At 38.9% G+C, this 18766-nt stretch overlaps 1 protein-coding gene across 2 annotated transcripts in view; it reads right to left on the reverse strand.

Moving 5' to 3' along the window:
- CDC5L (cell division cycle 5 like) overlaps nucleotides 1–18766 on the reverse strand; it is a 45424-nt gene that overhangs the window by 23633 nt on the left and 3025 nt on the right. For both annotated transcript variants that reach the window (XM_082412482.1, XM_082412481.1), the window contains exons 2-10: nucleotides 18579–18682; nucleotides 17001–17162; nucleotides 16062–16189; nucleotides 14561–14660; nucleotides 8492–8710; nucleotides 6813–6957; nucleotides 5515–5703; nucleotides 2605–2753; nucleotides 474–636 (exon numbers count right to left, since the gene is read on the reverse strand). In XM_082412482.1, coding sequence (XP_082268608.1) covers nucleotides 474–636; nucleotides 2605–2753; nucleotides 5515–5703; nucleotides 6813–6957; nucleotides 8492–8710; nucleotides 14561–14660; nucleotides 16062–16189; nucleotides 17001–17162; nucleotides 18579–18682 — 1359 coding nt within the window. The remainder of the gene's footprint in view (nucleotides 1–473; nucleotides 637–2604; nucleotides 2754–5514; nucleotides 5704–6812; nucleotides 6958–8491; nucleotides 8711–14560; nucleotides 14661–16061; nucleotides 16190–17000; nucleotides 17163–18578; nucleotides 18683–18766) is intronic.

Genomic DNA, 18766 nt, shown 5'->3' on the forward strand with positions numbered 1-18766 from the left:
ATTAAAATATGCAACTAATATTGTGTAAGAGTTTCTAAAAAGTAATTAGCCTAATTTTAATTCTAGAAAAATGACCCCTAACTTCAGATTTGAAACAAGATTTTGTTTAATTTCTATCTCCATTTCTTCCCTACCTTAAGACCAACCATAGGGCTTCCCTGGTGGCGCAGTGGTTGAGAATCTGCCTGCCAATGCAGGGGACACGGGTTCGAGCCCTGGTCTGGGAAGATCCCACATGCCACGGAGCAACTGGGCCCGTGAGCCACAACTACTGAGCCTGCGCGTCTGGAGCCTGTGCTCCGCAACAGGAGAGGCCGCGATGGTGAGAGGCCCGCGCACCGCAATGAAGAGTGGCCCCCACTTGCCACAACTAGAGAAAGCCCTCGCACAGAAACGAAGACCCAACACAGCCAAAACTAAATAATAAATAAATAATTAAAAAAAAAGAATACTAAAAGGGAATTGACATGTACCATCTGCTTCACATAAGAGGGATCACTGTAATCTGCCATTCCATCCTCGGGATTAATGTTTAACTTGTCTCGAAGAGGCGTTCTACCCGGGGTGGAGTTAATAACTGGTTTGGGAGTTGTCCCACTCCGGGGAGTCAGCCCTTCAGATCCATGAGAAGGAGTTCTAGAAAGACAGAAATTCCAATTAATGAAAGTGCCAATTTTATTCGGATCGTGCTTTCAAATGTTTTTCACATAAATTATTTTACAAGGAAAACAGAAAAGAAATAAAGATTCCAGAAATTCCATCTCCCTACCTGGTTTTTAGTTAGACCTCTAGGTTAAAATAAAGGTTTGGTTCAGCTACTCAGTATTTACACACAGTATATTTATTCTAATAACTTCAAATAAAGTCATTACATCTGATATTTTCTTACCTTATTAATAACTAGGTCCACCAAACATTTTTCAACCTTTTTTTTTTAATAAATGTATTTATTTTTATTTATTTATTTTTAGTTGCATTGGGTCTTCGTTGCTGTGTGCAAGCTTTCTCTAGTTGCAGTGGCTTCTCTTGTAGAGCACGGGCTCTAGGCACGCAGGCTTCAGTAGTTCTGGCATGTGGGCTCAGTAGTTGTGGCTCGCGGGCTCTAGAGCGCAGGCTCAGTAGTTGTGGCGCACGGGCTTAGTTGCTCCGCGGCTTGTGGGATCTTCCTGGACCAGGGATCGAATCCGTGTCCCCTGCACTGGCAGGCAGATCCTTAACCACTGTGCCACCAGGGAAGTCCCACAACCTTTTCTTGACACATCAGGGTGGCTGAGAACACACAGTGGGCAGAGAGGTTGGCCACCACAATCAAGATCCCAAATGACTCCTTTTGAGTTCAGTATCTTCAACTTATCATTTGTCTCCTCCCTGCCTGTAGCTGTTGGCTATCACATCATCATCATCATAGATGTGCATACTTGAAATACTTCCTCCCTCTACATTTTGTTTGGAAACCAAACACCAGGCTTTTAGAATCACATCTAAATATGAATAGCTCTGAGTTAAGGCTAAGAAACTCTCTTAGGAATAAAAGCCATAGACTTTGCACCTTACAGTTTAATTGTTCAAAGCCTTTTTTTTTTTTTTTTTGGTTGATTACTTCCTGTATCTTGGCTGTGTTCCAGACAGGTGGTGCTGCCAGAGAGCTGTTCCCAGAGGTGAGGTGAGGTGTTACCATATAAGACATGGTCCCTGCCCACAATGAGCTTACAATCTAGTTGAGAAATGAGACACCCACGGGGAAAGAGGGATTAGGCTCTCTTGCAAGCTTTGCAATTAAATATTACATAAGGTTTTGGGTGCCAATGTTTCTTGATCCTGCTGTCATGTGCAATTGTTAACAGTCTTCATATACTTAACAACCAGTAGGAGGACATATTTTAAAATTAAAAGTAAACCCTAAATATTTCTAACCTTAAAAGCTCAAATTCCATTTTAATACAAATTGCTTCTATAATGTTTGTATCTTAAAAATTCTTCTTTAAAAACAGTAGCTTAAAACAAAAGAAGTATAAACAAATACTGAACTCTGAACTCTAGCTAATGATATACACAACGAGGAAGTGTTCAGGGTGAAATGGACTAATACCTGCAACTTACTTGGAAATGTATTAAAAATAAGATAGATTGATGGACGGATATGTGATTAAAGCAAACACTGTAAAATATTAACTGGAGAATTGGGTGGTGAGTATATGGATGCTTGCTTTACCATTCTTTCAACCTCTCTGAATGTTAGAAATTTTCACAATAAAATGTCGGGGGAAAAGCAACAGTAATATATACATACAAAGGCTCAGAATTTTTATAAAATTCGCCAAATCATCATTAACAATGGATTGATCTGCTCTTTTAAATCAGATTAAAAGTATTCAGAAACGAGGTGATAGCACCAGAAACCCTGAAAAAAAAAGGAAGCTCCATTTGGTATTTGACTATTTCCTGGATACTATAATGTTATTTGCTACTATGAGTGAGGAGAAATCAAAAAGCAAGTTAAACACTTATTTCCATTCTCTGCCAGCATTTCTAAAGCAAACATGTTGTCCAAGTCCTCGGATTCAAGTTTTTCTAAAGCAGAAAACAGTTATTTATTTACAGTACCTGAATGGGGTAGAAAGAACTGTGTTCGGAGTCTGTACAACCTGCCGCTGTGGAGTCACACCTGAGAAGTCGCTCTCGTGCAAAGGGGTGTTAAGTCCACCTTTTAATGGGGTGTCCACGTTGGTCAGAGCCATGAGGTTTTGGGCTTCCTGATTAACAAGAAGATAAAGAAGCATGTTTTAACAGTTTAGACAGAAGAGCAAATTCCTCTCTTCTGGTCCTACTACACAAATCTTGAAGCAGGCCGAATTCTTATACATTTTTCTCAATGAAAACCAAGACAGAAAATGAATACTGAGCTGTGGCAGAATTCAATACTTCCATTCCTTCTGTCAACCTAACATTAGCATGTCAGAAGTTCTGGAATAGGGTTTCCCTGGTAGTGCAGCGGTTAAGAATCTGCCTGCCAATGCAGGGGACATGGGTTCGAGCCCTGGCCCGGGAAGATCCCACATGCCACGGAGCAACTAAGCCCATGCGCCACAACTACTGAGCCCACGTGCCACAACTACTGGAGCCCGCATGCCTAGAACCCATGCTCCACAACAAGAGAAGCCACCGCAATGAGAAGCCTGCGCACCGCAGTGAAGAGCAGCCCCCCACTCGCTGCAACTAGAGAAAGCCTGCAAGCAGCAACGAAGACCCAACGCAGCCAATAAATAAATAAATAAATAAATAAATAAGAATTCCCTAATAAATAAGTTATAGGGATGTAATGTATAGCACCGGGAATATAGCCAACATTTTACAGCAACTTTATATGGAATATAATCTATAAAAAGATCAAATCACTATGTTGTACACCTGAAACTTATTCAGTATTGTAAGTCAGCTATACTTCAATAAGTAAATAAATATATTTTAAAAGTAAAACAATTTTAAAAGAAATCTCCCTAATAAAACATCCCAGCCAGTTCAGCCCACAGGAAAGTCTGGAGTCAAGGGGTCCTACCCACAGCCAAGGAGTGTCTAGTCAGCTTTTAATTGCCCTACCTTTATTCCCTAGATATAGGCAAAGAACAAGATCAAAAGATATTTGAGGAAATATCTAATATGAAAGACAGAGAACAAAACAAATAAATGAAACTTAAACACTGAGCAGGAAAAAGAAAACTTATAAAAACAAAGCAAAACCATCATTAACAGCCTCAGAGGAATAAAAAGATATTAGTTAAATGAGACGGTTAAAAACTGAACACATTTAAAAAAGAGCTCTTAGAAATTAAAAATATGACAGTAGAAATTTTAAAAAAAGATAAAATTCGGAAAATCTCCTAGCAATGAAATTAAAGTCAATTAAGACAGAACACCAGAGAGTAATAAGTAGCAAAATAAATTAATGAAAGGGAGGAAATTTTTTAATTTTCAAAATAACTTCCCAGAATTGAAGGCCATGAGTCTACAGAATTAAAAGAACCACCAAGTACCTAGCACAGTGGTTAAAAATAGACCCACATCAAGAAACACGCATGTGAAAAAGAGAAGATCATATAAGCTTCCAGAGAAAGAAAAAACCAGCTTTCTTATTAACAACCTGAATGGCACAGGACGTATCAATAGCAACAATGAAAGCCAGAAGACACTGGAGCACTGCCTTCAAAATTGTGAACAAAAACCCTTTCAATCTGGAATTCTATACCCTGTTGTACTATCAATCAGATAAGAGGATAGGACAGTAATTTACAGATATTCAAGGTCTTAAAAATTCCATCTCCCATGAAACCTTCCTCAGAAAGCTACTGACAGATACACTTCACCAACAAGGGAGTCAACCAAAAAAGCCAGAGACATGGGAGCCAAGAAAGAGGAGACCCAAGGGACTTTCTAGGGCCACAGTGAAGGGAAAGCAAGAGAACAAGCTGTAACAAGATCTAAAGAGTAATCAGTCTAGACTAGAACATTCAGAAGTTCTGGGAACGACTTCAAGTCATTGAAAAAGGTAAGAATACCTAAAATGTGACCAGATTACAGGAGATTTACAGTTGGTATGAAGTCCAGAACTGAATGTGCGCTAAGTAATCAGAAAATTTAGCACCTAAATAAAACAAGTATTAATTCAAAGAAAAACAAAATACTGCACAGTAATTATAAGGCATTTTGTGGGTCAAGTGCAGTTTGACCCACAGTTTACGTAGTGAATGAATGCAGTTTACGTAGTCATAACATAAACCATAAATATGGAGCTAACCAAAATTATGATTAACTATAATGGAAGATGGGAAAATGGAAAGAGTGTGTATGCACAGTAGAGGCAGAAGGTGTGAGAGAGCCAGATGTTCAAATCCTTGGTGGAAAGGTGCCTAAAACTGAAAATAAAACCAAAATGTAACAAGTGTCTTAGCAGTAAGGTGGTAAAAACAAAGAGCTATCACTGGTGCCTGTAGAGAGCAGGCAATGAGGGGCACTGTTTTTCTTACGAAGTCTTGCAGGACTATTTGACTCCTGAATCAGTACCTTAAAATTATATTTGACTATTAGAAAATTGAGATGTAAGAGTGTTAAAAGACTCAGTAGTATTCTGTTAGGTTTGTCTATTCTCTGGCATGCAGACACCCTAAAGAACACACAGAGCTGTACACCCTATGTGCTAAGGAGAGAGAGGGAAATAGTACTGAAGGCAGTCTATGCCAAGCTAAGTACAGAATCACAAGGAAGTTTTAAAAGTTACTGACTACACGTGTTTGATTTTTTTTCCAGGACTGCTAGGCAATGTGAAATTTTTAAATGCTATGCTTTACTGACAGGATTTAGCTTCCCTACTACAGAAATCTCTAGCAGCTATGCACTCAGGACTGTTTCAAACTGCTTACCCTAAAACACACAAAACCAAACCATTTAGTGTTCTCCTTTAAAATACTTCTAAGGACAATAAACAAAGTGAAAGGTTCACTCTACCATATGGCAGCCTACCTGCAGAATTCTGTCCTGGGAAGCTGGTGTTCGTGGTGTTCTCAGAGCGATGCTGTTGTTGGTGACATTGTACTCAGACAAGAGAGTACTGGAAGCCGAGTTTGTTATGCCAGATTCCTCAGCAGTTTGACGTGCAATTTCACTTGCTTGGCCTACTTTTACAACTTCCTGGAGTTCTGCATCTGAAATCTAAAGACACAGTTATCACAGTAGCAATATTTTAACCGAGAATAACACAGCTGAAAACTTCCACATTCCAGAAAATGAATTGCTGAAGCTGTGTGATGAGTACACAGGGGCTCGTTGTAGCACTCTCTTTACTTTTTGTGGGTTTTAAAATTTCCATAATAAAGTTTTTAAAAGTCTTCCCTATTTAATGTGGGTGGGGGGGGGGGGAATCCCATATGTGACATGGAATCAAGCTGCAAATACTGAAATTCCTTTTCAGTATTTCCATACTGAAATTCTTTCAAACCAAAATATTTATAAATCAAGAACATAAAATAGTAGTGTTTATACAAAACCATTTATCAATTGGGGGGAGGGTGGGTACTAAAAACCAATTAAAATATCACACAGAGTCCACAGAGCCACAATATCCCTAAGAAAATCAAAAGGTGTTATCCTTGTAATTTTACCAAACTAAATATCCTAAGAACTAAAAAAAAATTACAGGCAAAATCTCAGTTTAAGAAATATCACTACTACGAATAACAGCATCTAACAAAATTATTTTATGTTTATGCCCAAGAATTTTGTATTGATGCAGCCAGGGCACTCATTTGCAGAAAGAAGCTGTTCAAGCCTCCTAAATCCATCCCTCTGCTCCATTTAACTGTCCAATTATACAGAGCTGTACTCGTCAAAACAAAACAAGAGCTTATTCAAAATCCCCATGTTTCTGACCAACTATAATTCAAAGGAACAGAGCCTATGATGAGCTAAATGAATTTTCTCTTCTCCACAACTCCCATGTTGATTTCCACAGCTATTGTCTCAAAAAGAGAAGGAGGTGTGACACAACAAAACCTTCCCTAAAAGAAAGTGGCCTGAAGTCCACAAGGCCAAATACCACCTTTATCAGCTACAAAAAAGAGGTCTGGAGCCCTAGCCTACTGAAAAATTGCTAAGAGCTGACAATTACTTACTAAACCATCATATGAGCAGTTCAAGGCCTGATATTTCTTAAAGGTACCAAGCACCCAGCAAAAGCCTGGCACATAGGCCCGCAAACATTTGCTGGATAAATGGTAAGCATATGAGTTCATACAATGAAAAACCTGCTTTTATCAGATTACCTGAGGGGCAGGTAGTACTAGTTTGCTTCTCTTTTTAGTAAATTCAGAAACACCACTAGTTTGAAGAATTGCTGACGGTAAATCAGATTCTTTTTTCCTTTTCAAATGCTGCTTGTCTTTTTTTCTATCTCGTCCTTCTTTTTCACTGTCATGGATCAAGGTGGAGAACAGATTTTTTAAAGTTACATATAGGCAACAACATTAAACGTCATATAAATAGTCATATGCTCTGAACGAAATAATCCCATTCCTAATAAAATTATGATGAAAAGACAAAACAATATACATTAAGTTGTTCCCTATACCACTACCTACCCACTATACTCAAGAGGAATGCAGACTTAGAATATCAATAGAATTATTAAGAAAATAAGATATACTAAGTAATTTAAGTAATAAATATTAAAACTATGTAACTATAAAGACTATGATAAGCAAAATGTTACATATAACATGGAAAGAAAAACATAAAACTACTCCTACACTGTGACTATGTTCATGTAAAAATATGTGTGTGCACATAGGAAAATGATGAAGTATACAAAAACGGAAACAATTAAATGAAGGGAACAGAATTAAAACGTGAGTTTTAAAGTTTTCCTTTAAAACTATTCTTCAATTGTTTGCTATGATTTTTTTTAATTCATAAATTTTTTTAAAGGATATTTAAGTCCTGACAAATGACACCAGAAAGTTGTTAGGGTCTAAAGCCAGGCTCAAGGCCATCTTTTAAAGGACCAGGAATGCCTTCTCCCCCTCTGCATGTCATCCTCTACCTTCCATCTAGTCTACTCCTTCCAAATGACTGTTTTTTCTTCAATCTCTTTATTTGTAGGGACTACCTAAAGCAAGGTCCTAATTTGAAAAATAAATACAACAGAGTACATCCAAGAAAATCCTGTTTCACAGTGACTGACATCTGTTGTTTACTAACAATTTATGTCAACAGAAATGGAAGGCCACTGGGGGAGTAGAAAACTAAAAATCTTTGATAATCCTAAAAGGTTCTCCCCACAACATTCAGATATAACAATTTAAAAACTCTAAAAATCCCTAGAAATAAACAAAATCCTCTGTATTCTAAGACATTTTATAAATATACCTACTAATCGCCATTAAGTGAAAAGATTTTAAAATGCATTGGTAATGTTTTTCCTTTTAATTTCATTTTAAGAAAAACAAGAGGGAATTCCCTGGTGGTCCAGTGGTTAGAACTCGGCACTTTCACTGCCGGGGCCCAGGTGTGATCCCTGGTCAGGGAACTAAGATCCCGCAAAGCCTCATGGCGCAGTCAAAAAACCCCAGAAAAACAAGATAAAATTTTCACTAGAAAAAAAACTAAGAAGCAGCAGAACAGATTTTGACAGATTCCTTCAGGCCATTAGTAAAATAACTAACCTCTTCCCAAAGGTACGTAAATGTTAAGACTGTGATTCTGAGTAGACAGTTAACTAAGAGCCAAGCGCTGACATTTCGAGAGCTTCGAACAGTGTTCTGTGCTAAAAACGTTACAGCCAGGGTCACTGGTTTGCTCAGAAAGGTGAATCCATTAAATAAGTACAAGCATTATGTAAACCACGTTGTGCTAAGAAATATCTGGCTCTGACAAGGATAATACTTGGCCGTCCATAAAATTACTACTATACTTTTCCACTTATAAAAACAGAAAGGCAACTTACGATCTCAGCTCCCCATCAAGATCCTGTTGTCTTAACTTTCTGAAATCAGCATCAAGAGCCTGGTAGTTTTCCTCAGAAGTATCATAGAAACCAAGAGCAGGCTTTTTTTCAAATGGGATTTCAGCGTTATAATCAACTCCTCTCTTCTTTTTTCTTTTCTTCTGAATTTCTATGCCAGCTGCTCGAAGTTCTCTTCTCTTTTGGAGGGCAGCAAGACGCCTGAAGAAAGAGAACACAATCACCTTCAAAATCATACACCATTGGGAAAGGATGGATCAGCCATCAGAGTTAAGAAAACTACCCGGTCACTTGGGGAAGAAATATTTATTTAAATCCTCACCTCACACCATTCACCAAAATCAATTCCAGTTTTGATTTAAAGGTACACACATACACTAGAGCAAAGAGAAAAGCCAGAAGGAACTATAAGTAAATAGGTATCTAATCTCTGGATGGGAATATACTCACTTAATATAAATTAAATAAAGGGTGAAAAAAACGATCAACAGCTTTGACTTTTAAAATTTATATCCCTGTAGCACCATTTTTTAAAAATCATAAAACAATATTAAAAGGCAAATAATAGGAAAAAATTTTGCACTTAGTATTAAGAATGGTTAGATATAAAGAATCTAAGCAAGTTTTTAAAAAATGTACCCAAGGGAAAGGAAGAACAAAAGGAAATAAACAGTTCACTAAGGAAAAAAATGCAAATAGCTAAAGTGACAGAGTGTACTTTAATAATTAAAGAATCACAAATTAAATCAAGTACCATTTTTACATATCTAATCAACAGCATTCAATTTTTGCTTTGTTTTAATGGCAAGGGTGCAAAAAGTGGACAGTCTCTCACAATGGTAATGAGAAAGTACAGTGGTATAGCTTTCCCCAAAGAGAATTTGGAAATACACATTAATACCCCTAACTTTTTTACATTTTTAACCCAGCAACTTCACTCTTCAGCCTTTAGCCTAAGGAAATAAATAGGGACATGTACAAGGCCTTAGCTACAAGACTGGTTACCAAGCACTGTTCAGAAAAGCAGATAAATAGACACAACCTAAACATCCAACAATAAGAAATTAGTTAAAATAATTTATAACATAGCTATAAGACAGGGTATTATACGGCCATCTAAATAACCTTTAAGAAATCTGTAGGGCCTTACCTGGTGGCACAGTGGTTAAGAATCCGCCTGCCGGGCTTCCCTGGTGGCGCAGTGGTTGAGAGTCTGCCTGCCAATGCAGGGGACACGGGTTCGAGCCCTGGTCTGGGAAGATCCCACATGCCACGGAGCAACTGGGCCCGTGAGCCACAACTACTGAGCCTGCGCGTCTGGAGCCTGTGCTCCGCAACAGGAGAGGCCGCGATAGTGAGAGGCCCGCGCACCGCGATGAAGAGTGGCCCCCCGCTTGCCACAACTAGAGAAAGCCCTCGCACAGAAACGAAGACCCAACACAGCCATAAATAAATAAATAAATAAATAAATTAAAAAAAAAAAAAAAAAAGAATCCGCCTGCCAATGCAGGGGACACGGGTTCGAGCCATGAGCCAGGAAGATCCCACATGCCGTGGAGCAACTAAGCCCGTGTACCACAACTACTGAGCCTGCGCTCTAGAGTCCGCGAGCCACAACTACTGAGCCCACGTGCCACAACTACTGAAGCCCGCACGCCTAGAGCCCGTGCTCTGCAGCAAGAGAAGCCACTGCAATGAGAAGCCCGTGCACTGCAACGAAGAGTAGCCCCCCTCTCACCGCAACTAGAGAAAGCCCACGTGCAGCAACGAAGACCCAACGCAGCCAAAAATAATAAATAAATAAATAGAGAGAGAGATAGATAAATAGAAATCTATAGATAGATAGATAAATAGATAGAAAGAAATCTGTAAATCTACTCTGACATGGAAAGATGCTCAAGACACACTGCTGTTTAAAACAATGTTACAAAGTTTACATGTTATGGAGCAACATGTAAAATTATATGCATATCTATCAGTGAATACGTGCATGGGGAGATGTGAAGGATGTTCACCCGAACAGTAACAGTGATAATCATAGGAGGTTGGAATTTCATTTTTTACTTTTTCCTTTGTACTTTCCCAAGATGCTATAATGTTAATGATTCAATGATTAGAAAAGCTATTCAGAATATTAAAGAGGAGAAAAATCAAATTATAAAACAGTATATAGGAGCAATTTCACAAACCCACTCCCCAGCAAAACTGACAAAAATTATTAAAAAAAAAAAAAAGTTAAGTCTCTGGAAGGATCCTAAAGGAGATACAGCAAATGAAGAAACGTTTATTCAAGAAAATCTACAAAAATTCGATAAGAAAAGTGAGAGCCTGTAGTATTCAAATCAAGACCCACTCCCTCTTCTCTTCCCCCGTCCCAGCTCAGGGAGACAGAAACTCCACTCCACACTTGGTGCAGCCAAGAACACAGAGCTCTCTCTCCCCTCCAGCTCCCTGGCTTTCATTCCAGGAGGGGCAGGACAGCAGCATTTCTCATCCTGCCTCCTGGAAGCCACTGCAGAGGCTAAGTTCAGACAAGACTGACTGAGAAGGAGGGGTTTCCTTCTTCTGCCCAGGGGCTCTACGTTGGGCACAGTGCTACTGAGAATACTGGAGCCCAACGATCCTTGCCTGGGCCTGTGGGATGAGGGTCAGGGTCAGGGTTAGGGGACCTGGGGCTGCTGCCTACCCCCACCCCCGACACTGAACACGCAGCTCCTAAAGTGGGGGTGCCACTCAAAGACAAGTACATCAGCACCCCTGGATAGAACAGAGAATTCCAAACTCTCCCCAAAGAAACTGACTTCATTTGCAACAGGAAATGGAGACATTCAGGCCTCAAGGCACTCTCAAAAACAGTGGAAGTCCTGGCGAAAGGCAACTGCGAAGAAACTGACAGATTCTTTGGAGGTGCAGCTAAACTGCAGGCCCACTAGTTTGCCAGAGAGAATCAATCTCTTTCAAAAAGTGGGAGAAGCCCTCCTGGGATGAGAACAACTACCAAACAGTGACCTCAGAAACTATCCCTTCAAAGGAGCCGAAATTTGATTGGAACACTTTGTGGAGCAATTAATGCCTCAAGCCATCCTTGAAAACAATACAGCAATAAGCTGGCGATTAGTAGAGTTTAACAGCTGGGTGTAGCCAGGGAACAAGATGTCAAAGAAAGTCCCCTCAAAACCACCTCATCCCAAGGCGACTGTGGGCACACCCAAGACTGTGTCCCCATGAGGAGCAACATCAGAAGCTTCACATTTCTGGGCGGGGGATGGGGAGAACAGACTTCACTAACACAACCCAGCTAGTCACTAAAGGAGTAAGCAAGCAAGTAACAGGAACAAGGAGTGGATGGGGGCAACACAGTACACAGAACTGCTACAGTATATCATCCAAAGTGTCCAGTTCTTAACAAAAAAAGGTGAGACATGCAAAGAAACAGGAAAGCATGACCCACACCAGAAAATAAGCAGGCATCAGAAACCGCCTGTGAGAGCACCCAGATGTCAGCTTCGACAGACTTCAAAGGAGACATTACAAATATGTTCAAAGAACAAAAGGTAAGCACGATTAAAGAAGGAGGGTAGGATGAAAATGTTCATCAAATAGAGGAAATTAACAAAAAGAAATGATTAAAAAGAACCAAATGGAAATTCTGGAATTGAAAAGTGTAAAGCTGAAATGAAAACGTCACTAGAACAGATTCGAAGTAAAGAATTAGCCAAGATGAAGACAGATGGATAAAGATTATGCAATCCAAAGAAAAGGGGAAAAAAAAAAAGAATGAAGAAATACGAACAGAGCCTCACAGAAAGGTGGAACACCATTAAGTGCACCAACATATGCACAGTAGTAATATCAAAAGGAAAGAGAAAAAGGAGAATAAAACATTAGAAAAAGGAGAATAAAACATTGGCTGAAAATTTCCCAAATTTATTGAAAACCATTAACCTACACATCCAGGAAGCTCAACGAACTGCAAGTAAGATAAACATTAAGAAATGCACAAACAGAAACATTACATTAAAAATGCTGAAAGCCAAAGACAAGGAGAAAATCTTGAAAACAGAGAGAGAAAAACGATTCATCACTTACAAGGGAACCCCAGTAAGATTAAGAGCTAACTTCTCATCGAAACAGTCTATACAGTATGATCTAATTTTACACAAATGTTACTGTATGTGTAGTACACATAAATGTATGTCTATATTGAGAAGAGAAAGGTTTGAAGGGACACATTTCATAAGTAATTTTATTCTTTAAATAAAGACTTCCAACGACATTAGAAAACCTTTACAATATAATGCTAAGTGAATATAACCAAGCTATATAGGTAGCACTGTATCGACCATGCCCCAAAAAGAAAATAGTACAATACTAGTATTTTGTAGGAAAAGTGTTATTACTTTTATAATCAATAAAAAGCTTTAAGTTATAAAACAGATCTGTAATTTAACATTTAAAGTACATAGTCCTGCAGTACATTCTGCATACACACCAATCTAGTTAATTATAAGATATATGCACAAGGGCTTCCCTGGTGGCACAGTGGTTGAGAATCTGCCTGCCAATGCAGGGGACACGGGTTCAAGCCCTGGTCTGGGAGGATCCCACATGCCGCGGAGCAACTGGGCCCGTGAGCCACAGTTGCTGAGCCTGCGCGTCTGGAGCCTCTGCTCCTCAACAGGAGAGGCCGCGATGACAAGTGGCCCCCACTTGCCACAACTAGAGAAAGTCCTCACACAGAAATGAAGACCCAGCGCAGCCATAAATTAATTAATTAATTAATTTTTTTTAAAAATAGTTGTTAAAAAAAAAAAGATATATGCACAAGTTATAAAGATGTTCTACAAGAACATCTACAAGAAAGTGTAGGGTAAATTTAAATCTGGAAAAATGTATTTGTTAAAGCAAGCAATACCAACCATACTTGGAGATTTTCATATATACACCTGTCATATCCCTGGGCCAATCCACATGGTTAAAAGGCTCAAACAATTTGGTCCCCAAACAACCATGGACAAAAATGGAAAAGTGAATTTTTTTACCTTACTCACATTACTTAACCCTAAATAGTATACGGAACAGAAAGATGACTAAGACTCAGCAGAAAATTTAGAACCTCCTCTTAGCTTCTGTTTACTGTCCCAGGCCAGTCATACTCCCATCATAAGTAACTATTCTGGGCTAGTGGTTGGCCAGCTATGCCAAAAAGCATCCTCTGGCATAGAAGAATCCTCCATCCCAGGATCTGGCACTTCACAGCCATTATTGGGGAAACCATCAACACAATGCTAGTTATTAGGTCAGGAAGTATCAATACTTCCCAGCTTAGGGACCATAAAAGGTAGCTGTGGAGGCTGGGGAGGCTATTCCAATGCCTGAATTCCAAAAGCTAATAAGCTCTTATAAAGTTCAAGTTTTCCCTTTATCCACTTCATCTGGGTTTCTAGGCCATTAGAAATGATGTCAACCATGGATCTAACCAAAAGGGAGGGGAAAGTGGAGAAAACCATGAGTAAAGGGCAATACTTAATTCCACTCACTTTTTAAATACAAATTTCTATTGACAGCCTAAAATGTGGTTCAAGGCTCATTAACTCCCTCCATGTTCAGCTGAGTCTCCTATTTCACAGCCGGTGCCTGCCCAACACTAATCAAGGAGAGTAACTATTGGCAGTCACACCACAGTCCCAGAGACCCGTGTGTCCTCCAGCCATCTGACGCCAAGATGGCTACAACAAATGAAGCTCCCCCATGCTAACAGAACACATCCAACACACCAAGACATACATGTATGTCTATACCCGGGCATTACTTCTGCCATGTCTTACAAAACTTTTTTTAAATATGTATTTTTCCTATAACTACTCTTGAAATGGTTAGAAAAATATATATAAGACTTTTCCAAAGTAATAAACCAAGGACTATTAGCAAAATTGGAATTAGACAACTCTAGTTATCATTCACCCAACACGGTTGATAAATCACACAGTTTTATTGGGCCTAAGGATGCACAGACTAATTTGTTCAACTATAGATGGAAAACAACCATACCTTGCTTCTTCCAACTGTTTCTCCCTCGCTTTCCTCTTGGCTTTCTTTCCCTGAGTATTAGCCAGGCGGGCTCTAGCTTCAGAAAGCATCTCCAATTCATCTGCAAAAATAAAGAGAACAAAAACTAACTTCTCCAACAGAAGCAAGGTGAGAGACATACCCTAGTGCTTAAGATGAGAAAACCCATCAATATAATCATTATATGGTGCAGCATAAAGGAAATAGCTTGGGTTTTGAAGTCAGAGAAACCTAAGTTAAAAATCATGCCCACCACTGGATAGTTATGAGACTCTGGATAGTAACGTTTCACCATTTATAAAATGGGAATAACAATTCCTACTTCACAGGGATGTTGAGAAGAACTAAGGAAAAAGAAATAGGTAAAGCATCTAGCAAATACTCATTAAACAGTGGCTATAATTATCATATCCTTCATTATCATCAACTATCTGGCACAGCACAAATTGTGAAATATTGTAAAAACTACTGTTTAATTATAAGGGGACTGACAATCTTCATTATCATTTTTCCTTCATTTTTTTCCTCAGAACGATTTCTCTCCTCCAGTACATTTTCCATAGCTCCCCAGAGTAAAACAAATTTCATTACTGAAACCTTAGAGCAATTCCTACACAAGGGTGTCCAATGAAATCACAAGGGAACTTTAAAAACCAAAAAACAAAAAAACCCTCAGATTCCAGGATTACCCTCCATTCCCCCCGCCAATTTACTGACGCAGACCTCCTGGGGAAGCCCTGGTACCTTTATTTTTTAAAGTTTGCCATGTGACAGTGATGCAGCCAGCCTAGCCACAGTCTGCCTTTGGGAACAACTACCTTCAAACTTTTAAATTAAAAACTCAACAAATATTCACTGAATGCTTCACGACAACCCTGTGAAGTAAGATAGATATTATTACTCTCCATCTGACAGGAAAGAGAACCAAAGTTCAGAGAGATTATATGACTCATGTAAAGCCAAATAGCTAATAAGTGGCAGACATGGCACTAAACTAGATTAAAATCTAGTTCCTCTGATTCCTGATTCAATGTCTCAAAAAGGCATCATAAGTCTCCCTCATGGTATTGTACTGTTGCCCTTTCAAGAAGATCAAACTTCCTGTCTGAAGTCAAAAAAGTAGTTAAAAGGAGCACTGGATCCCCAAATCCTGACTTGTTGCCTCTCTCCTCGGAATAGGAATGAGACCACAGAATTCTAAAGAGCTTACCTCTAGCCACCAGGAAATGTCCAGTAATATCACACTGCTTAACTTACTAAATGAATTGAAACATCAAAAGATAAAGGGACATTATCCAAAAAGAGCAATTACTCTACGATAGAAGGTTGGACACACTTGGAAAGATACTTAGAGTAACAACTACAGACAGAACCGCAATTCGAAAAAGTCAGAGGAGTTTAGATAAGAACTAAGAGAGTTAAAAGAAGGCCTGAGAAGTCTATGGTTACCAAAGAAATAAATTCCTCACAAAAATACACTTACCCTCATCCATATCAATCGGATCAGGCCGTGCTGGTTTTGTTTCTGGATTTGGATCTATTTCTCCAGGTTTAAGTTTTCGTGGATCATCTGTTGTTTCCTCTTCATTGTCTCTCTGGGCAGCTTTATCCCTAGGAATGAGCCCAGAGTAATCAGTCACACTACCACCCGTTTAGTCTTAGAAACACCAGGTTCCCTAGTGCTGGCACCCTTTTCTTTGAAAAACCCAACGGACGGGCATTAACAAAAATAAAGCATTTCTACTATTGCTTCACCTGAAAGAGATGGTTTTAAATTTCTCTCTAATTTCAGTGTTTCCATTCACCATGAAACAGGATCCAAGCAGCTCCCTAAATCAAAATGCAGCAGAGCCACACAAAAAAGCTTTTAGTGAGGAACCAAGATGTTCCAATGGTTAACTCTCAGCAGTATGACTATGGGTGATTTTTATTTGCTTTTTCACTATTTTTTTCCCAAATTTTCTATGATGAACATGTATTGTTTGTATAATTTTTTTTTTTAATATTTACTTATTTATTTGACTGTGCTGGGTCTTAGTTGGGGCACGCAGGATCTTCGTTGCAGCATGCGGGATCTTTCAGTTGCAGCACGTGGGCTCTCAATTGCAACATGCAGGATCTAGTTCCCTGACCAGGGATCAAACCCAGACCCCCTACACTGGGAGCGTGGAGTTTTAACCACTGGACCACCAGGGAAGTCCCTGTATAATATTTTTTAATTATTCCTTTAAAAAGTATATAACAGGAGACATAATCTTGATCAACCACACGGGACTTGGAATGTACAATCCAACAGCTTTAGCTCCTCTGGCTTTATTCAGATCTGTAACTAATGTTTAAGGACAGAAAATGCTAAAAGTGTATTCAGCCTCATTCAGAAGATATACACACATTTTAATACTGCTTTTGGAGATTCACTTACAGAAGAAATTCATAGTGTTCCAAACACTGGGCAGCTGTTCTTCCAATGATTGGAGCAATGGTCCTCCACTGAGTTGGCATCAACTTGGCCAAGTGCAAGAGTTTTTCTTCTTCTTCTCTGGACCATTCTGTTTTCTTAATGCTGGGATCCAGCCACTCATACCTATTAAAAAGACGTCATTTTATACCTTAATCAGTCACCCAGCATGAATATCCTCCTTATGTAATAGACATACTGGCTTCTAGTATCTGAAAAATGCAAGCTAACTCTCATCCTTCAATCACAAAAGCTGTTTTTTTTTTTTTACAACAGAATATTCCCTATTTGGTTAAACTTACCCCATTCCAAATACCCTATCTCACTACATTCTACTGTATTTTAATTATGCAAGGTTAGTAATGTTTAAGAAAGGTAACATGACTGAAATATAATCATATGCCTTCCTTCTCAACTACCAATTGTTTTCATTCATCTTACACTTTATTAGACATTTTGCATTTATAAATAAGACAAAAACCACCTCATATTTTCATAGTGTTTCTAGTTTTCATAGTACTTTCTGGTGCTTTGATTTGATTCTTACAACACCTTGGCTTACTTCTTTAAGCATTTGACTTACACTCACTAAATGCTTTTCAAAATTGTATTTGTTTGGTGAGTTTTTTAATTTAAGTAAAACTACTATGTCAGCTCTGTCTTTCCTCATGCTCCACCTGACCCACCTTTTCCATCCAGTCTACTTAGCTGGATGAGAGGCCTGCAAACAATATATAAGCCTTACCAAACACAGCGGTAGGAGCTTAGCTCCACTAACAGAAGCAGAAATCAGAACCACTTATGCAGGCTGAGGACCGTCTTCCTCTTTGTGGGCCAATCTCTACATTCTGATCCTTTCCCCTACCCAGGTGCCCAAGAAATTAGGTCACTCTTATACAATCCAAAATATGATCCTAGTACCACATGGGTCAGGGCTGGGGCCAGATCACTCATGCCAAAAATACATGTAAAAAACTTAATATGTCCACTACCCTGTGACTTCAAAGGACACCACAGATGTAATGTTGGGTTATGTTATATTCTGCTGAAGCAAACATACAATGTTTCAACCATTCATGAGGCAACCCAACTACTGTAAGCTAGCCTAGAAAATTAACCATTATTTATCATTTATTTCTTTGGGAAAGTAAGTTCTAAAACAATCCACTTATAAACTTTTGGAATACAATCCATTTATAAGCTAGGGCCCATCTGTACCTAAAAGTAGTTTTATTTCATGCTTCACAAAGCACTCTCAAACAACATTAACTCATTTGAGCCTCACATCTCCATCAGTTAGGGCCAAGTATTATCCCCAGTTGGGAGAAAATAGTGGCAGGAAACAGGGGCTAGAAGATGGCTTGCCTAAGATCACATAGGAAGCAAATGACGGCTAATTCTTAAATCTAAGTTCCCATCTCCCACTCCATACCTTCTGTTATATCACAATGCCTGCTTTCTTTGGTAAGGTTCAAAGAAATGACATTTTCCTCATCATAATTAAGGTCGTTTTGTGTTTTCCACTCATTAACTGGTACATACCATCTGGCTTTGCACTGCTTTGCTGATTTTCTATGCAGCAGTGAGGCAATCCTAGACCACTGGTTTTTCCCATATTTCATTACCGCTGCCTTCAGAATTTCATCCTAAAAATTGTTGAAGAAAAACAGTGTATTCAATCACAAAACTCCAAGTGAGAAAAGACAAAATAAAATTAACTCTAACAGAGT

The sequence above is a fragment of the Balaenoptera physalus genome, assembly GCF_965194825.1.
Source record: "Balaenoptera physalus genome assembly, chromosome: 11".
Lineage (NCBI taxonomy): Eukaryota > Metazoa > Chordata > Mammalia > Artiodactyla > Balaenopteridae > Balaenoptera > Balaenoptera physalus.